The sequence below is a fragment of the Oncorhynchus keta genome, chromosome 17 (genome assembly GCF_023373465.1).
Source record: "Oncorhynchus keta strain PuntledgeMale-10-30-2019 chromosome 17, Oket_V2, whole genome shotgun sequence".
In the NCBI taxonomy this organism is placed as follows: Eukaryota; Metazoa; Chordata; class Actinopteri; order Salmoniformes; family Salmonidae; genus Oncorhynchus; species Oncorhynchus keta.
The window spans coordinates 205,184-227,274 of record NC_068437.1 but is presented as its reverse complement, the minus strand read 5'-3'; the positions used below and the strand labels follow the sequence as shown (position 1 = coordinate 227,274).

The window sequence follows — 22,091 nt, the reverse complement described above, 5'->3', positions numbered from 1 at the left end:
GTCCTTGACTGGAGGGCCTGATTTGGTGTCACAGTTTTTCCCCAGTACCAGCTAACACACCTGACTCCAATAATCACTTAATCATGATCTTCAGATTGGAATGCACTTTATTAATCAGCTGTGTTTGCTCGCATGGAGAAAAAAGTGACACCAATCAGGCTCTCAAGGACTGGAGTTTCCCACCCCTGCATAACGGCACAATTAATGTTTTAATTCTGTTTTTTTGGGTGGGTGGGGGCTCATATGTAGCCCTGTGCTATCCATAAGCTTTAATATACCACTAACGCATGTCCAGAGTGCATTAAAGGAGATTAACATGACTCAACGGTCACATGGAATTTTACTGCGGTCATGACTCATGACTGCTGGTGTGGCGGTAAAACAGTCACCACAGCCCTAGCCTCTGTTCCTCCTCTCTGGTCTCCCACTGTGCAGTACCATTGTAATCCTCCTGCCATAGAGATAGAGTGAAGCCCTGTTATGAAGGTGGTCTGACACACACTCAAGGCTCACTGAGAAATCATCTAGAAAGAATCCACTTGCTCAGCTAGTACAAGGCTACACGCATGCACGCACAGATAGTAGCAGAGTGCTCTTTTTACAACTCACTTCAATGAGACTGAAGGCTTAATGGAGGGTGATGCCAGAACTGTGTGTGTGTGTAGTTGTGTGGATGGTTCTGTGGTTGTGAGACATAAATAAATGTGGCTTCTAGGTACTCCATTGGCAGGACCAACACACACACACACACACACACACACAAAGGCTAAATAAAATTTGATTTGATTTGAGGCTTGCTCCCAGAGGGAGTGTAGCGCTCATGTTGTGCGCCGCTAGTACATCCAGCTTTGACGTCAACCTCTGTCCTTGGCCTGACCTCCACATAATGACAGAGGAGAGGCTCAGACTTACATCTGCCTAGGCTTGGGCAGTTTAACTTACATACCGTATACCGGGGTATTTGGAAATAGTTATGGGGTGGTTTTTCAATACTGTTGAAACAATTTTCTTGAAGTTTTTCAACACAATGTTATATTTATAGCTACGTTTTAAGTAAATACCTGCAGTCAACTTGTGCAATACAGAGATAAAGCAGATTGTGATTCAACTGTCAAATTATTTTACATTATGTAGTTCTCCAGAACATTTGAGCCTGTCACGTGTTTGTTTGTAAATAGCACAACGGGCGAAAGCGGGAGCAGGTGAGTCCAGTTGTGTATTGACAGGGGTTGTAATTTATGTTGAAAGTCAACGCTCAATTGGAGAAAAACAAATACTGATCAGGGGTGTGTAACTATAATTGTCCTTCACCGAAAATACCTTAGTGCGACATTTCTGCTCAGCATCAAACACATTTTGTGCTTCAGCTGCATTTCTCCACTCAGATGAGGACTCACAATTAGGAATTATATTTCTGCAGAGGGAGAGGGGCAGAAATAGATGGGTCAGAGAGTGTGTGTGGGGGGGGGGTTGGGCAGAGAGAGAAAGAGGAGCATAAAGACATAAACAGGAAGGAGATGAGGGGAAGAAAGAGAGAAGACTTGAATGGGGGAAAGTAGAGAATGTGTGTGTGTGTGTGTAGGCTCTGCTCTAATTTATGTGCTCTCTGACTCAAGGAGTTGGAAAATGGTATTTGAGGATTTTTTTCAAAAAAAAAATGTTTTTATACAGTACCATTTGAAAAGTTTGGACACCAACTCATTCAAGGGTTTTTCTTTATTTTTTACAATTTTCCACGTTGTCAAATAATAGTGAAGACATCAAAACTAGGAAAAAACACATGTAGAATCATGTAGTAACCATAGAAGTGTTAAACAAAAATATATTTTACATTTTAGATTCTTCAAAGTAGATATCCTTTGCCTTGATGAAAGATTTTCACACTCTTGGCATTCTCCCAACCAGCTTTATGTGGTAGTCACCTGGAATGTATTTCAATTGACAGGTGTGCCTTGTTAAAAGTTAATTTGTGGCATTTACATTTACATTTACATTTAAGTCATTTAGCAGACGCTCTTATCCAGAGCGACTTATTTCTTTCCTTCTTAATATGTTTGAGCCACTCAGTTGTCAGGTTGTCACCTGGAATGCTTTTCCAACAGTCTTGAAGGAGTTCCCACATATTCTGATAACTTGTTGGCTGCTTTTCCTTCACTCTGTGGTCCAACTCATCCCAAACCATCTCAATTGGGTTGAGGTCGGGTGGTTGTGGAGGCCAGGTCATCTGAAGCAGCACTCCATCATCTTTGTTGGTCAAGTAGACCTTACACAGCCTGGAGGAGTGTTTTGGGTCATTGTCCTGTTGAAAATAAATGATAGTCCCACTAAGCGCAAAACAGATGGGATGGCATATTGCTGCAGAATGCAGTGGTAGCCATGCTGGTTAAGTGTGCCTTGAATTCAAAATAAATCACAGACAGTGTCACCAGTAAAGCACCCCCACACCACCTTCTCCATGCTTCATGGTGGGAACCACACATGCGGAGATCATCTGTTCACCTACCCTGTGTCTTACAAAGACACGGCAGTTGGAACTAAATATGAAAAATGTGGACTTAGCAGACCAAAGGACAGATTTCCACCAGTCTAATGTCCATTGCTCATGTTTCTTGGCCCAAGCAAGTATTTTCCTCTTATTGGGGTACTTTAGTAGTGGTTTCTTTGTAGACACTTTACCATGAAGGCCTGATTCAAGTAGTCTCCTCTGAACAGTTGATGTTGAGATATGTCTGTTACTCTGAAAACATTTTTTTGTGCTGCAATTTGAGGTGCAGTAATTGCCCATTTCTGAGGCTGGTAACTCTAATGAACTTATCCTCTGCAGTAGAGGTAACTCTGGGTCTTCCTGTCCTGTCGCTGTCCTCATGAGAGCCAGTTTGATCGTAGCACTTGATGAAAAGTAATGATGAACTGTCATTTCTATTTGCTTATTTGAGCTGTTATTGACATAATATGGACTTGGTTTTTTACCAAATAGAGCTATCTTCTGTATACCACTCCGGCCTTGTCACAACACAACTGAGTGGCTCAAACACATTAAGAAGGAAATAAACTTTTTACAAGGCACACCTGTTAATTGAAATACATTCCAGGTGACTACCACATAAAGCTGGTTGAGAGAATGCCAAGAATGTGCAAAGATTTCATCAAGGCAAGGAAGGGGTGGCTATGTGATGAATCTCAAATATAGAATATTCTTTTTTTGATTCTACATGATGCCATATGTGTTATTTCATTGTTTTGATGTCTTCACTATTATTGAACAATGTAGAAAGTAGTAAAAATAAAGAAAAACCCTTGATTGAGTAGGTCTGTCCAAACTTTTGAGTGGTACTGTGTATCTTTTTATACTGACGGGGTTTTAAAATTCAAAATTAAATAGCAAAATGATTCTTGGTATGAACTTTAATTTTAACTTAAAACAATTCCATTGTGAGGGGTGTGTACTGGCGGCAGAGAACACAGGAGAGCAAAAACAGTGTTTCCAAATGGCGCAGCAATTTTTTTTTTTTAAACACAACAATCAAATAATGGGTACATAACCCGATGCACACCAGGACAGACGTGCACAAGCACTTACAATAAACAATCACCGACAAGGACAGGAGGAAACATAAACCCTCACCGTCCTTAGCCAAGGTAGGCCACCGGTACATCCCGCTTAAACAGAGCACTGTCCGACTGATTCCAAGATGACCAGAGGAGGGTGACATGTGGGCCCAATAGATCAACCGGTCACGAGCAGCAGACAGGACGTACAGACGCCCGGCGGGACACTGGACGGAAGCGGGCTCTGCACGTAAAGCCTGCTCAATGTCCATGTCCAGCGGAGTGGGATCCATGGGCTACACCTCTGTGTCATAAGGCCGGAACAATGCATCTGCCTTAACATTCTGGGAGCCTAGTCTATAAGAAAGGGTAAACACAAAACGGGTGAAAAACATGGCCCACCTTGCCTGGCGAGGGTTCAGTTTCCTCGCCCGGATGTACTCCAGATTGTGGTGGTCAGTCCAGATGAAAAAAAGGGTGTCTAGCTCCCTCAAGCCAATGTCTGCACACCTTCAAGGCCTTGGCGACAGCCAACAGCTTCCGGACCACCACAACATAGTTTCGCTCCACCGGGCTGAGCTTCTTCGAGAAGAAGACACAGGGGCGGAGCTTCGGTGGCGTACCGGAGTGCTGAGAGAGCACAGCTCCTATCCCAGCCTCGGATGCGTCCACCTCCACTATAAACGCCAAAGAGGGATCCGGATGGGCCAGCACGGGAGCCGAGGTAAATAGAGCCCTCAGGTGATTTAACCTCTTGAAACTAGGGGGCACTATTTTTAATTTTGGAAAAATAAGTTCCCAAAGTAAACCGCCTATTTCTCAGGACCAGATGCTAGAATATGCATATAATTGACAGCTTAGGATAGAAAACACTCTAACGTTTCCAAAACTGTAAAAATATTGTCTGTGAGCATAACAGAACTGATATTGCAGGCGAAATCCTGAGAAAAATCCAATCAGGAAGTGACTCTTATTTTGAAACCCCTGTCTTTCTATGCATCCCTATTGCCCATTGAAAGGGATAACAGCCATATTCCTTTTTCTTTGGCTTCCCTAAGGTGTCTACAGCCTTTATAATAATAATAATATACATACAATAATATACATTAGACATAATTTCAGGCCTTTATTTTGAAGAATGAGCGTAAACGACTACATTGCGTCAGTTGCCAGCTGAGGGCTCTCAGAGTGATTGTTGCGTAAAAGACAGAGGTAGTCATTTTTCCTCTCACTCCTACTGAAAAGCCAATTGTCCCGGTTGATATATTATCGAATAGATATTTGAAAAACACATTGAGGATAGATTTTTTTTTAAAGTTGGCATGTTTCTGTCGATATTATGGATATAATTTGAATTTTTTGGGGGGCGTTGTCCTGACCGCTATTTCCGGTGGAATTTTGGGTATAAAAATAATCTTTATGGAACAAAAGGAACATTTGCTGTCTAACTGGGAGTCTCGTCAGTGAAAACATCCGAAGATCATCAAAGGTAACCGGTTAATTTGATTGCTTTTCTGATTTTCGTGACCAAGCTTCCTGCTGCTAGCTGGACATAATGCTATGCTAGGCTATCGATAAACGTACACACACTTGTCTTGCTTTGGCTGTAAAGCATAATTTCAAAATCAGAGATGACAGAGTAATTAACAAAAGGATAAGCTGTGTTTCACTATATATCACTTGTGATTTCATGAATATTAATATTTTCTACTAATGTTTTTTGACCGTTGCGCTATGCTAATTAGTGTAGTTGATGACAATTCTCCCGGATCTGGGATGGGTAGTTCCAAGAGGTTTTAAGGCTCTGTCCACCTCAGGTGACCACTGCAAGCGTTACCAGGCCCCCTTTCACCAGTGAGGTAATGGGAGCCGCTACCTGACCAAAACCCCGGATAAACCTCCGATAGTAGTTGGCAAACCCTAAGAACCACTGCACATCCTTTACCGTGGTGGGAGTCGGCCAATTACGCAATCCTGAAATGCGGTCACTCTCCATCTCCACCCCTGAGGTGGAAATGCAATACTCAAGGAAGGAGAAGGATTGTTGGAAGAACAAGCACTTCTCAGCCTTGACGTACAGGTCAGGCTCCAACAGGCGACCAAGCACCCTGCGCACCAGGGACACATGCTCGGCGCGTGTAGCGGAGTATATCAAAATGTCATCAATATACACCACCCTACCCTGCCCATGCAGGTCCCTGAAAATATTGTCTACAAAGGCTTGGAAGACTGATGGCGCATTCATCAACCCGTACGGCATGAAGAGGTACTCATAGTGCCCTGAGGTGGTACTGAAAGCCGTCTTCCTCCCGGATACACACCTGGTTGTAAGCGCTCCTGAGATCTAGTTTGGTGAAGAAGTGAGCCCCGTGCATTGACTCAATCACTGTGGCTATGAGCGGTAGCGGGTAACTATAGCGGGTCTGTTCTGATTCAGACCCCGATAGTCAATACACGGGCACAGACCTCCCTCCTTCTTCTTCACAAAAAAAGAAACTTGAGGAGGCAGGTGAAGTGGAGGACCGGATGTACCCCTGACGCAGGGATTTGGAGACATATGTTTCCATATGTCTCCGCCTGTGAGATGGGATACACATGACTCCTGGTAAGTGCAGCTTCTACCAGGAGATTTATTGCACAATCGCCCCTTCGATGAGGTGGTAATTATGTCGCCTTCTTTTTAGAGACGGTGAGAGCCAAATCGGCATATTCAGGGGGAATGCGACCTGGTCTGGACTCTCCACCATTGTAGCACCAACGGAAACCCCTAAACACCTACCTGAGCACTCTCGCGACCACCCATCTGTGGCCAAGAAAGAGTGGGGTTATGACAAGCTAACCAGGGTAGGCCCAGCACCACGGGAAATGCAGGAGAGTCCATAAGGAAGAGACTAATTCTCTCCCTGTGACCCCCCTGTGTCACCATGCCCAAAAGGAGCTGTGACCTCCCTAATCAACCCTGACCCTAATGGTCGAACGGGGAAAGGCGTGAACGGGGAAAGGCACAGCCACGGTAACAATGGGGATTCCCTAAACTATAGGCTAACGCTCTATCAATACAATTCCCTGCCACTCCTGAATCGACGAGCGCCTTATGCTGGGAATGCCGGGAACATTTTGGGAAAGTGATATACACAAACATATGTGCAACAGAGGGCTCTGGGTGAGAATAGTGCCGGCCCTGCCTGCTGCCTCGTCCCCCAGAGGAACCAACCTGGCACCGACCGGCAGTGTGACTTCTGCGGCCACAGATGGTGTACAAGCTGGAACCCCCTCCACTCTCCCTGTGCACCGCCCGTCCCAGCTCCACGGGTATCGGAGAGGGGGTGCAGGAGGTTGGAACCACAAGACCCCGATCAGAACGTCCTCGGGTAGCCAGCAGCTTGTCCAGCCGGATGGACAAGTACACCAGCTGGTCGAACATGAGGGTGGTGTCTCTGCAGGCCAAGTCCCAATGGACGTCCTCACACAGACTGCAGCGGTCCAGGGCGAACTCCTGGGCGCTCCTCATCTCCTGCCTCAAATGGAAGAGGTGCTCACCCGCCACTCTACCCTCGGGTGGGTGAAATGGCGGGTGAACTCCTCAAACTGGTCCTACGCCGCATCTCCCTCTCTCCACACAGCGTTGGCCCATCCCAGGGCTTTTCCTGTGAGGCACGAGACGAGGACGGACACCCTCTCACGGCCCAATGGAGCCGGGTGGACAGTGGCCAGGTATAAGTCCAGTTGAAGAAGGAACCCCTGGGAGTTCGCAGCCTTTCCGTTGTATTCCTGGGGCAGGGAAGGACGAATCCCACTGGGACCAGGAGGAAGAGGGGCGCTCAGAGGAGACCCCGGTTGTGCTGGTGGAGGCGCTGGAAGAACTCCCTGTCTCTCCCAGCGGTCCATAGTCTGAACAATGAGGTCCATGGCAGTGCCAAGATGGTGGGGCATTACTGCGTGCTCCCGGATGCTTTCCTCCACCTACCCGGGGTACCTGCTCTTGCTGACTCCATAGACAGGTCGGTGATTCTGTATGGGGTGCGTACTGGCGGCTGAGAAGTCAATAACAAAACAAAACACTGGAAAACAGAACAATCAAATAATGGGTACATAACCCGACGCACACCAGGACAGACGTGCACAACCACTTACAATAAACAATCACCGACAAGGACTTGAGAGGGAACAGAGGGTTAAATTCACCACGTGTAATTGATGGGATTGGAACCGGGTGTGATGGAAGACAAGTAAAAAACAAAGTAAAATGTAAAGAGGATCAGCGATGGCTAGAAGGTCGGTGACTTTGAATGCCGCCCGAACATGAGAGGGACCAACTTCGGCGGAAGTCGTGACATCCATAAAGCTTAGGAGAACCACCGATTTTATCGGCTGTTGAAATTGCAGAGGAGGTTCGACAGTTTTTGCACTGATGGAGCTAGTGCTTCAGACACCCTCGAGGTCCGGTGATCCGAGTCCAAAGGAGAATCAAAATCCCTGGGAAGGAGTCCGGATAGGTGCTGGGACCTCCGAAAACAGGAGGGCAAAGCTGTTCAACATCTGTATTTGGGTCACGCCAAAGAAACCCCACTCGCCATAGGCCACTTCTCGCCAGCTGATCTACTGCGGGTGACATGCCTCCATGGTTGGGCAGAAGAAATGGCGAAAGTATCATCAACTAAATCCACCAGAAGCGAAGGTCTTGCTCCAGACTTCTTCGGGGAGGAGTCCCTGGAAGGCATTTCCCATTCTGTCAATGAGTGTTGAGATGGCAGCGATACTCTCAACACATCGGAACGGCGTCCAGCCTGTGGTGTTGAGAATGAGTAGGTAGGTGGTGCTTTCCCCAGTAGATTGTGTAAATTCTTAATCTGTTTGCTAAGAGTAGCCACTTCTTCTCTTATAGTCCTCCGTGAGTAAACTATTGTTTAATCGGAAGTCTGGTTGGTCCACATTGTCCCGGAAGAAAGCATAGTAAATGCAAATGACAAAACGCAACAATTTTCCTCGGAATGTGGAAACCTCTATGAGAATCTACTCAATATGTGTCGCAGAGATAACAATTTAAAGGCAGAGTAAAAAAAAGAAGTGACAATAACTTATGCATTTCTCTGGACCTATACAGGCTGTTGGTAAATACAAGCAAAACAAAAAATTAAATGAAACGAAGTAGACTCTAGCCTGTTAAACTGAACTTTCTGCAACAAACAATTTACTCTCAAACAAATTCTTGAGCTCGCTCTCCTTCCAGTCAAAGCCAAGCTTGTCCCATCCCCCCTTCCTCTGACACACTTACAACCATCCATACATGAACTTACTCGTCCATTCTAATTCATTCACACACAACATCTACCCTATGCATCCACACAATCGTTCTCTCCCACCCTCCTACACATATTCATATTCACCATCCCTCACACACACATTCATAAGCACACACACCCATACACATCCTAAGCATGAAGATATTTCTATGCCATGTTAAGACGATAATAGGCTACACTAATAACTTGTGCTTGGCTGCCAAATGCATAGGTGTCCCCATAATATTTAAATTGAAGTGTGATCAACATTTAGCTATTCATGGTACACGTCCTTCCTAATAACAATCCTGCTGATTTGAGCTTCTGAACCGTATTTGCATAGGACAGGGCTCTCTAAACTTGTTTGTGGAGATCTACCATCCTGTAGCTTTTAAGTCCAACCCTAATCTAGCGCATCCGAATCAATAATTAACTGGTTGATAAACTGAATCAGGTTAGTTACAACTGGGGTTGGAGCGAAAAACCTACAGGAAGGTAGCTCTCCAGCCAGGGATTCATTAAATAAGCTATAGGCACAATATGGTTTATTGCACATTTAGGCCTAATTAAGCTGATGCATATATACTTTAATATACTTTTGGTGAATTTACAAGGCAGATTACGAAGATATAGCCGTTGCACACGGTTAAGATTGTCTGTCTGCCTGCCCCGATCCACTTTCAACCTTGCTGGGTCTCCTGTTCTTTCTCTTCGCTATGAAAAACACTAGTGTGTGTTTGGTCTTCAGTCTGTTGCAAGTAGAAAAGCTCACCCTACTCATTGATAGCCCCTACTTTAGTGAACTTGCACAAGACATTGTAAGCCAAGAAATTGCGTGATACAGCATTGCGTCAGCCGAAACATCTTTTGATTACCGATGCATGTTCTGCCTGGTGGCTGACATGCCTGACAATGCCTCGCTGTGCCCCTCCCCTCTCTCTCCTTTCTCGCTAGGTCACACTTTCTTTGCTGTGAAAGATGTGAGAGTTTGTGTTCTCAGAAGTAGCCTTCAGCAACTAGTTTCCTCTGTTGCAAAAATACAGAATCTTAAAATCGATGAGTCAATTCCTAGAGGAATCTAAGCTTGACACCCAGAAATGAGAGACGACACCGGGATTTGACGGGCAAGCAGTCGAGGAATTTATTAATTTGGAGTCGACTCCCCACCATTATTTGTCACTCAAGGCTCCTCTGTCAAATGACACACTCCCGCTCCCTGCTGCCGCGGATATTGGAAAGATCCATTGGATTTACTTATCTTTTCATAAGTGCAGCTTCAGCGTTCAATACCATCGTTGCCCTGAATACAGCTGCTGGGATCGACACAGCTTTGTCTTCTGTGGCTAAAGCAATATGTACTGGTTGAAGCCAAGTGGGAAAGATAATTTTGAAAGTGTTTCCGTATGCTGTGAGTCATCATAATCCATACACCGGTAAGAGTATACAGTTAAAATGCCATCATGTACATACATTATTGTCTCAAATTTATTAAAACGTTGTTTTTTTGAAATTGCTAACTACTGTTTGCTATTTATTTAGCTAGCTAGACAGTTGCATACAGGTGCCATTTTAGATTGCTTGGTCCCACAACGAGCCATTGTTCAGCGATGGCTCATTGCAGGGCAATGCAACGTCAAGACAGCAAGCTGAGCTTTTCATGTTTCCCAGTTTGTCATGTTTAACTAGCTAGCTACCAAAAATACCCCCTTTTGGTGTGAATGCTAATCGATTAGCAAGCTAATCAAACCCCATGTTTCATTATAGGGACACATGCTAAGTTGGCTAGTTTGCTAGCCTTGCTAAAAAACAATTTCAAAGATTATACTGAGTTACAGTTCATATAAGGAAATCAGTCAATTTAAATCAATTCATTCAGCCCCAATCTATGGATTTCACATGACTGGGAATACATATATGCATTTGTTGGCGACATAGGGCTGTGCATTATCATGCTGAAACATGAGGTGACGGCAGCGGATACATTTTTATTATTATTTTTTTAAATGTAGCCTCTAGGCAAGTCAGTTAAGAACAAATTCTTATTTACAATGGCGGCCTACAACGGCCAAATCAGGACCATGCTGGGCCAATTGTGTGCCGCCCTATGGGACTCCCAATCATGGCCGGATGTGATACAGCCTGGATAAATGGCACGACAATGGGTCTCAGGATCTTGTCACGGTATCTCTTTGCATTCAAATTGCCATCGATAAAATGCAATTGTATCTGTTGTCTGTAGCTTGTGCCTGCCCATACAATAACCCCACCGGCACAATGGGGCACTCTGGTCACAATGTTGACATAAGCAAACTTCTCACCCACACAACGCCATACATGTGGTCTGCGGTTGTGAGGCTGGTTGGACATACTGCCAAATTGTCTGAAACGATGTTGGATGTTGTTATGGTAGAAAAATGAACAATTAATTATCTGGTAACAGCTCTGGCGGTCATTCATTTACATTACATTTACATTTAAGTCATTTAGCAGACGCTCTTATCCAGAGCGACTTACAAATTGGTGCATTCACCTTATGACATCCAGTGGAACAGTCACTTTACAATAGTGCATCTAAATCTTAAAGGGGGGTGAGAAGGATTACTTATCCTATGCTAGGTATTCCTTAAAGAGGTGGGGTTTCAGGTGTCTCCGGAAGGTGGTGATTGACTCCGCTGTCCTGGCGTCGTGAGGGAGTTTGTTCCACCATTGGGGGGCCAGAGCAGCGAACAGTTTTGACTGGGCTGAGCGGGAACTGTACTTCCTCAGTGGTAGGGAGGCGAACAGGCCAGAGGTGGATGAACGCAGTGCCCTTGTTTGGGTGCAGGGCCTGATCAGAGCCTGGAGGTACTGAGGTGCCGTTCCCCTCACAGCTCCGTAGGCAAGCACCATGGTCTTGTAGCGGATGCGAGCTTCAACTGGAAGCCAGTGGAGAGAGCGGAGGAGCGGGGTGACGTGAGAGAACTTGGGAAGGTTGAACACCAGACGGGCTGCGGCGTTCTGGATGAGTTGTAGGGGTTTAATGGCACAGGCAGGGAGCCCAGCCAACAGCGAGTTGCAGTAATCCAGACGGGAGATGACAAGTGCCTGGATTAGGACCTGCGCCGTTTCCTGTGTGAGGCAGGGTCGTACTCTGCGGATGTTGTAGAGCATGAACCTACAGGAACGGGCCACCGCCTTGATGTTAGTTGAGAACGACAGGGTGTTGTCCAGGATCACGCCAAGGTTCTTAGCGCTCTGGGAGGAGGACACAGTGGAGTTGTCAACCGTGATGGCGAGATCATGGAACGGGCAGTCCTTCCCCGGGATTCATTCCTGAAGTCAGCATGCTAATTACATGCTCCCTCAACTTCAGACTGTCCCCAGCACAAGGTGTACCTGCGTAATGAAAATGCTGTTTAATCAGCTTCTTGATATGCCACACCACTCAGGTGGATGGATTGTCTTGGCAAAAGAGAAATGCTCACTAACAGAGATGTAAATTTGTGCACAATATTTGAGAGAAATAAGCTTTTTGTGCGTATGGAACATTTGTAGGATCTTTTATTTCAGCTTATGAAACATGGGACCAACACATTACATGTTACGTTGACATTTTTGTTCAGTGTAGCTAGCTAGCTATTGGATTATAGATTTCTAGGTTGATTTTTGTTTTGCATGTTCAACTAGCAGCCTAACTAGATTGAATACCATTTTTATCTAGCCAGCTGGTAATTATGAAGCAAAATGTTATCTATTTAGTTATCCTGTGTCTGCATTGCTATTGTTAGGCTGGGGTCAACAGGCAATAACAAGCTATAGGACAAATTAAGTTTTAACCTATTTTTCTGGAATTTTTCTTTCAGCATAAACTTGATCTCTGCCACCGGTGATCTAGGGTGAACAAGCAACACTTCAGGTATTTTGTCTTTGTACTATGAGCTTTTTGCTTGGACATGGGGGAGAAGCAATAATGTGCACTGACTCCTTACATCTCCTTACAATGCCCTTTGGATATCACCTCCTGATGAACGCGGATTGAGGAAGAGCTCAGTTTAGTTTTTTTTAAACGTTTGTTACTTGAAAGTGTATTGGAATGTTCTTGATAGCTAGCTCCTTAGTTTGGATCCCACGACGCATTTGGCATCAGTTGCTGGGACTGCTTGTGTCTTTCCAGTGATCCTGCCGGCCAAGGACGGATCTGAGGAGCTATTTGGCGTCGCAGCTACCCTAGCTGCTAGCTAGCTGCAAATCAAGCTAGCAGGTTTTCTTGAATTCAGCCCACGATACGGTTAGCCATTGTGGCTGGGACCGCGGATTATCCTGGCTCTGGTGCTGTCTAGATCCCTGCTGTTTGTTGTTTTCAATCGTTCCTGTGACCTGCCCTGTCTGGAACTGCGAGGAGTAATAGTGTAACCTACGTTGCTAGCTACCATGACAAAGACCAACGTCGGCGGGAGTACCATTGAGGACAGTGGTGTCTCTGTATCATACGTGAAGGATCTTTTAAACGAACAAAAAGAGACTTGCAAGCAGTTGTTATGACAACAAGAAAATCGCTTCAAGTGTTTAGTCTAAATACTTGGATTCAACTCATTAATAAAATGGACGACCTGATCAGAGAGGTCCAGGACCTGAAGAACAGTTTGCAGTTCTCCCAAGGTCAGCTCGATGAGTTGAAACAGAATGGCAAGATGACAGCAATCTGTAAGTCATTGAGATACACAGTTCTGTGTGTGAATCCATGACAACAATGACAGATAAATCAGGGGGACAATCAAGGTGGCGCAACATGTTTGTGGACGGACTTGCAGTCTCCACATGTGACCTGGACGGAGTCTGAGGACAAAGTGAGGGAAATGATCTCTGAGAAATTGAAGATGGACCACAGGAAGATTGAGGTGGAGCACGCCCACAGGACTGTAAAACCCACCACCGTCCCAGGTGATAAGCCCAGGCCGATAGTGGTCAATTCCTGAGGTTCGAGGACAAGGTAGCTGTTCTGGAAAGAGCCAAAAACTTGAGTGGAAGGTATATCGTCCTCAACAACGACGATCCTGAAGCTGTGCGCCAGAAAAGGAAAGAACTGATCCCAGCCATAAAAGCTGCCTGAGCCTGTGGGTACATTGCTTATATCCGCTATGACAGGCTCATTGTCCACCCTCTGTCCCAGAAGCCTGAAGGGATGAGAGAGGCAAGCCTATGGTTTTGTAGCTTCAACCCCGCAGCACGCACACACACACACTCACACACACCAATTGACAAATGGACTGCTGAATGTATATTGTTTTAACTTGCTTTGTTTGCTCTTTTCAGTATTATGTCTATCTCTGATAAGCTACCCAGGAAAGAGCTGAAAATAGCCCATATTGATATATGTAGCCTTAGAAAAAAGGTTAATGAAATCAACAACCTGCTAACATCAGATAACATTCATATATTAGCAATTTCTGAGACTCACTTAGATAGTCATTTGATGATACAGCAGTAGCAATACAAGGATATAACATCAATAGAAGAGACAGAAAAGCTTATGAGGGAGGTGTTGCTGTATCTATGGTTGGTTTATGGCCTTGGTTTCTCAAATGATTGCCTCGCCTGGTTGACCAACTACTTATCTGATAGAGTTCAGTGTGTCAAATCAGAGGGCCTTTTGTCCGGGCCTCTGGCAATCTCTATGGGGGTGTCACAGGGTTCAATTCTTGGACCGACTCTCTTCTCTGTATACATCAATGATGTCGCTCTTGCTGCTGGTGTGTCTCTGATCCACCTCTACGCAGACCACACCATTCTGTTTACTTCTAGCCCTTCTTTGGACACTGTGTTAACAACCCTCCAGATGAGCTACAATGCCAAACAACTCTCCTTCCGTGGCATCCAATTGCTCTTAAATACAAACAAAACTAAATGCATGCTCTTCAACCGATCGCTGCCTGCACCTGCCCGCCCGTCCAACATCACTACTCTGGACGGTTCTGACTTAGAATATGTGGACAACTACAAATACCTAGGTGTCTGGTTAGACTGTAAACTCTCCTTCCAGACTCACATCAAACATCTCCAATCCAAAGTTAAATCTAGAATTTGCTTCCTATTTCGCAACAAAGTATCCTTCACTCATGCTGCCAAACATACCCTTGTAAAACTGACCATCCTACCGATCCACGACTTCCACGATGACATTTACAAAATAGCCTCCAATACCCTACTCAATCAATTGGATGCCGTCTATCACAGTGCCATCCGTTTTGTCACCAAAGCCCCATATACTACCCACCACTGCGAACTGTACGCTCTCGTTGGCTGGCCCTCGCTTCATACTCGTCGCCACACCCACTGGCTCCAGGTCATCTACAAGACCCTGCTCGGTAAAGTCCCCCCTTATCTCAGCTCGCTGGTCACCATAGCAGCCCCCACCTTTAGCACGCACTCCAGCAGGTATATCTCTCTGGTCACCCCCAAAACCAATTCTTCCTTTGGCCGCCTCTCCTTCCAGTTCTCTGCTGCCAATGACTGGAACGAACTACAAAAATCTCTGAAACTGGAAACACTTATCTCCCTCACTAGCTTTAAGCACCAGCTGTCAGAGCAGCTCACAGATTACTGCACCTGAACATAGCCCATCTATAATTTAGCCCAAACAACTACCTCTCCCCCTACTGTATTTATTTATTTTGCTCCTTTGCACCCCATTATTTCTATCTCTACTATGCACATTCTTCCACTGCAAATCTACCATTCCAGTGTTATACTTGCTATAATGTATTTACTTCGCCACCATGGCCTTTTTTTCCCTTTACCTCCCTTATCTCACCTCACTTGCTCACATTGTATATAGACTTATATAGACCTCATTTGCTCACATCGTATATAGACTTGTTTATACTGTATTATCGACTGTATGTTTGTTTTACTCCATGTGTAACTCTGTGTCGTTGTATGTATCGAACTGCTTTGCTTTATTTTGGCCAGGTCGCAATTGTAAATGAGAACTTGTTCTCAACTTGCCTACCTGGTTAAATAAAGGTGAAATATATATATTTTTTAAATAAACAATTATTGACCTAACTTGTTGTTGAAAAAACTTGTGTTATGGCTTTTCAACCTCTGCCATATCGTGGATTCAGAGCTATCTATCTAAAAGAAATCAACATATTTTCTTTAATGGATTCTTCTCTAATATCAAACATGTAAATTGTGGTGTACCGCAGGGCAGCTGTCACGACTTCTGCCGAAGTCGGGTCCTCTCCTTGTTCGGGTGCCGCTCGGCGTCGCCGGTCTTCCAGCCATCATCGATCCACTTTTAATTTTCCATGTGTTTTGTCTTGTTTTTCCTCACACCTGGTTTCAATGCCCTCAATTAATTGTTGTGTAAACGCAACCCAGCAGCTCTCTAGGCCCTACTCTTTTCTATTTGCAGTCTATTTTGGAATGGGTGGAATATACTGGTCCTGAACATCTCTAAAACTAAGAGCATTGTATTCGGTACAAATAATTCCTTAATAAGTTCTCGACCTCAACTGAATCTGTTAAGGAATGGTGTGGTTGTTGAACAAGTTGAGGAGAATAAATTACTTGGCGTTACCTTAGATTGTAAACATGGTCGATACATATAGATTCAATGGTTGTAAAGATGGGGAGAGGTCTGGTCGTAATAAAGAGATGCTCTGCTTTTTTGACACCACACTCCAAAAAGCAAGAAAAGAGCTCGTTAAGCTTCAGCTGACCCAGAATAGAGCGGCACCTTCTGCTCTTTATTGTAGCTGATATAAATACTATGCATGCCAGTCTCTCTTGGCTAAGAGTTGAGGAGAGACATCCCACCAGACATGCCACCCAGGGATCTATGCATTGATATGTAGGCTACATGTGCCTTTAAAAAAATGTATGTAGTTCTGTCCTTGAGCTGTTCTTGTCTATTGATGTTCTGTATTATGTCATTCTGTGTTATGTTTTGTGTGGACCCCAGAAAGAGTAGCTGCTGCTTTTGCAACAGCTTACGGGGATCCTAATAAAATATCTCCCCCCAAAAAAGAAAACAATGTTATTGCTGGTATGCAAGATTTAAATGTCTTGTCTAATTTTGTCTGCTTTCCTCCTTTACAGCTTTAATTGTCTGGAGCCTGGTGTTGTTGTGGCCAAGGAGTTTTCACTCAGATGGAACCAGGTTTCCGCTGCTGTGCAATGTTGACGCCCTTCCTCCCGGAGATATGAAGGCATCCCCCGGACTGGACACAACCAGGCAAACATATATGTTTGCAATGAAAGGCCATGGACATTTCTGTCCTGCCCTTTGGAGCAGGACATGTAATATGCCCTCAGACTAGATTCCTTTGTCCATAACATAACCTGAACCAAAGATACTCAAAGGATCTTGTGATATAAGCCTAGGTTTATATATGGTTTTTACCTAAGCCTTTGTGTGTTTGTGTGTTTTTAAGTTTTTCATAATTGTAGGCTACTACTAATAAATCATTTTATTGTTGAAACCTTTTATTTGTTTTTTAAGCACTACCTCACTGCTTTAGCACATGGCCGCATTCACAATTGTTCCTATGTGAATTACTTAAGAGATTGTGTGTCTTGGGCTTTAGAGCAGGCCTGGGTAATTATTTTCCATGGAGAGCCACATTAGAATATATTTTTGCCATCGCGGGCTAGAATCATATTACAGGATTATACTTCATGTGTATGACTGTGTTGACAGATATCTACTGTAACATGCACAGTAACATGCACATAAATAAACCACATCCATGTTCTCCTTTTTGGTAGGTATTTTCGTTATTAAACATGCAATGAACTACACGGAGGGAAAAGTACAATGTGCATTCAGAATCACGGACAGAACCCTTGTTAACGGGTATGCACAAAAACATGAGAGAGACCTCAACACATTTAACCTACTCAATCAGTGTGAGGAGTGAAGTCTCTGGGCATTGACTAAAGCAGTGAAGTCAAGTATAGTTTCTGACGTTGCTATGCACATGATTGCTGAGAGGTGAGAGTCAGTAAGAGATTATCTGTGCCTTGACTTGTTATATTTCATCACTGAAAATGTCTGTTCACATACATAGGTTGACCCAAACAGTACAAACATCTTCTGAGCATGACTCCTAATCTCTGGAAAAAAAATTGTTCCATCAAGAGATGCATAGAACCTTGTCAGTGACATTGTTTTGAATATTTCTCCAATCCCTGCATCAGACTGAAAATCGATAAGATCAAGTTGCAGGTCAGTGGGAGCGTTATCCACATTGAAGGTGAAAGGAGAAGAAACCAACAGCATATCATTTTCCAACACTTTGAAATCCTCAATACAACGAGAAAACTCACTGTTCAAAACACGCAGCAGTGATGTATACTTCTCCCGCTGGTCATCTGATAGGGAACAGACTAGTAGTGTCGGAAGGTGGGTGAGATTTTTGACTTCTACTTGGCGGGTCAGGAAAAGTAATTTTCCCTTCAAGGCTTTGACAAGGCTGTATATCTGATGTGCAAAAAGGCACTTCCTTTGTAGTTCATTTATGAGGGCCATGATATCCAAGGTGAAGGCAAAATCAGTCATTTTCAGAACACATTTACAGAGCACCTCTTGATGAATAATGCATTGCAGGAAAATAATTTTCTGATCTAGGTTCAGCTCAGCTACTTGAACTTGTATCCCTTTCAAAAGGCCAGAAGGCTATTTTTTCCTGTCAATTTTGGGCACCCAACAGTGGTCACTGGATAACTTTACAAAGTTTCACACTTATTAACCTCCTACAATACATTTTACCCTGTGGTTGTGCTCTTCATTGACTGCACCACAATCATCTCTTTTGTCTTAATCACCTCTCGGTTGTTGTTCTTGCACCCCACGGTCAGGTCTCTGACCTCCTTATAGGCTGTCTCATCGTTGTAGGTGATCGGGCCTACCACTATTGTGTAATCGGCAAACTTAATGACGGTGTTGGAGTCGTGCCTGGCCATGAAGTCATGAGTGAACAGGGAGTACAGGAGGGGACTGAGCATGCACCCTTGAGGGGCCCCCGTGTTGAGGATCAGCATGGCGGATGTGTTGTTTACCTACCCTTACCACTTGGGGGAGGCCTGTCTGGAAGTCCAGGATCCACTTGCAGAGGGAGGTGTTTAGTCCCAGTGTCCTTAGCTTAGTGATGAGCTTTGAGGGCACTATGGTGTTGAACGCTGAGCTGTAGTCAATGAATCACATTCTCACATAGATGTTCCTTTTGTCCAGGTGTGAAAGGGCAGTGTGGAGTGCAATAGAGATTGTATCATCTGTGGATCTGTTGGGGCGGTATGCAAATTGGAGTGGATCTAGGGTTTCTGGGATAATGGTGTTGATGTGAGCCATGACCAGCCTTTCAAAGCATTTCATGGCTACAGACGTGAGTTCTACGGGTCGGTAGTCATTTAAGCAGGTTACCTTAGTGTTCTTGGGCACAGAGGTTGAAAATGTCAGTGAAGACACTTGCCAGTTGGTCAACGCATGCTCGGAGTACACATCCTGGTAATCCATCTGTCCCTGCAGCCTTGTGAATGTTGACATGTTTTAAGGGTCTTACTCACATTGGCTGAGGAGAGTGGGATCACACAGTCATCTGGAACAGCTAATGCTCTCATGCATGTTTCAGTGTTACTTGCCTTGAAGCGAGCATACTTATTTAGCTCGTCTGGTAGGCTTGTGTCACTGGGCAGCTCACAGCTGTGCTTCACTTTGTAGTCTGTTATAGTTTGCAAGCCCTGCCACATCCGACAAAAGTATTTCAAGACAGCGAAGCTCTCTTTGCACACTAAGCACACAGCTTTCCCTGATACCTGAATAAAGACATTTTTCGATGTCCACTCTTGCTGGAACACCATACATTCATTGTCTACTTTCCTGTTCTTTGAAATCTTTAAAAAACACATTTTTGCTCAATTTCTAGCCAGCTACTATTTGTAACTGTGAAGTTTGTGTCAGCTGTCTGTCCTCGTGCAGTTGCTATTTATACTTGCCTTCAAAATAAATGTCCCACAAGCAGTGGTAGTTAAATCATTACACAAAGGCGGGTATTCATTGGGCTTTTAATTTGAATAACAAATACGTTTTTCAAAACTTTACTATCGCAAATCCTTTATGTGATCTGAGCATGATTACGCAGGCCGTATTGAATCAGGTCGCGGGCCGCATACGGCCCCGGGCATGCCTTTGGCCAGGCCTGCTTTAGAGGGTGTGAACGATGCTATAAAGGGGCGTAAATAACGAACAACACTGTAGCTGTACAATGTGAAAGGTTATCTATATTATATAAAACAGGCAATGTAACCAATCAAATAAAATGTATTTGTCACACATACACATGGTTAGCAGATGTTAATGCGAGTGTAGTGAAATGCTTGTGCTTCTAGTTCCGACAATGCAGTAATAACCAACGAGTAATCTAACCTAACAATTCCAAACCTACTACCTTATACGATACGCACAAGTGTAAAGGGATAAAGAATATGTACATAAAGATATATGAATGAGTGGTGGTACAGAACGGCATAGGCAAGATGCATTAGATGGTATCGAGTACAGTATATACATATGAGATGAGTAATGTAGGGTATGTAAACACAGTGGCATAGTTTAAAGTGGCTAGTGATACATGTATTACATAAAGATGATATAGAGTACAGTATATACATATACATATGAGATGAGTAATGTAGGGTATGTAAACATTATATTAAGTAGCATTGTTTAAAGTGGCTAGTGATATATTTTACATCAATTTACATCAATTCCCATTATTAAAGTGGCTGGAGTTGAGTCAGTGTGTTGGCAGCAGCCACTCAATGTTAGTGGAGGCTGTTTAACAGTCTGATGGCCTTGAGATATAAGCTGTTTTTCAGTCTCTCGGTCCCTGCTTTGATGCACCTGTACTGACCTCGCATTCTGGATGATAGCGGGGTGAACAGGCAGTGGCTCGGGTGGTTGTTGTCCTTGATGATCTTTATGGCCTTCCTGTGACATCGTGTGGTATAGGTGTCCTGGAGGGCAGGTAGTTTGCCCCCAGTGATGCGTTGTGCAGACCTCACTACCCTCTGGAGAGCTTGACGGTTGTGGGCGGAGCAGTTGCCTTACCAGGTGGTGATACAGCCAGACAGGACGCTCTCGATTGTGCATCTGTAGAAGTTTGTGAGTGCTTTTGGTGACAAGCCGAATCTCTTCAGCCTCCTGAGGTTGAAGAGGCGCTGCTGCGCCTTCTTCACGATGCTGTCTGTGTTGGTGCACCAATTCAGTTTGTCTGTGATGTGTACGCCGAGGAACTTAAAACTTACCCTCTCCACTACTGTCCCATCGATGTGGATAGGGGGTGCTCCCTCTGCTGTTTCCTGAAGTCCACAATCATCTCCTTAGTTTTGTTGACGTTGAGTGTGAGGTTATTTTCCTGACACCACACGCCGAGGGCCCTCACCTCCTCCCTGTAGGCCGTCTCGTCGTTGTTGGTAATCAAGCCTACCACTGTAGTGTCGTTCGCAAACTTGATGATTGAGTTGGAGGCGTGCATGGCCACGCAGTCGTGGGTGAACAGGGAGTACAGGAAAGGGCTCAGAACGCACCCTTGTGGGGCCCCAGTGTTGAGGATCAGCGGGGTGGAGATGTTGTTACCTACCCTCACCACCTGGGAGCGGCCCGTCAGGAAGTCCAGTACCCAGTTGCACAGGGCTGGGTCGAGACCCAGGGTCACGAACTTGATGACGATTTTGGAGGGTACTATAGTGTTAAATGCTGAGCTGTAGTCGATGAACAGCATTCTCACATAGGTATTCCTCTTGTCCAGATGGGTCCAGTGTGCAGTGTGGTTGAGATTGCATCGTCTGTGGACCTATTTGGGCGGTAAGCAAATTGGAGTGGGTCTAGGGTGTCAGAGCACTTTGTGATGACGGAAGTGAGTGCTATGGGGAGGTAGTCATTCAGCTCAGTTACCTTAGCTTTCTTGGGAACAGGGACGATGGTGGCCTTCTTGAAGCATGTGGGAACAGCAGACTGGGATAAGGATTGATTGAATATGTCCGTAAACACACCAGCCAGCTGGTCTGCGCATGCTCTGAGGACGCGGCTGGGGATGCCGTCTGTAAATGGTTTGCCTAATGCGGTAACTTGTTGAGAGAAACCAGAGAATTCACTTTTGAAATTTAGTGAAAGTATTCATTTTCTAAATATATGTTTCCCAAGGATTAATGTAGAAGAAATGTGAAAATCACAGCAAAATGCCCTTTTGTCCTAAATGGGATTATAAATGTAGCTAC

General features: G+C 44.7%; 1 protein-coding gene across 1 annotated transcript in view; it reads left to right on the top strand.

Moving 5' to 3' along the window:
- Positions 1 to 17,296, top strand: part of LOC118373218 (membrane-associated guanylate kinase, WW and PDZ domain-containing protein 2-like) — a 28,312-nt gene extending 11,016 nt beyond the window's left edge. Inside the window, exon 2 of the mRNA XM_052465226.1 lies at positions 16,914 to 17,296. Coding sequence (XP_052321186.1) covers positions 16,914 to 17,134 — 221 coding nt within the window. The 3' untranslated portion in view covers positions 17,135 to 17,296. The remainder of the gene's footprint in view (positions 1 to 16,913) is intronic.
- Positions 17,297 to 22,091: the final 4,795 nt, after the last annotated feature.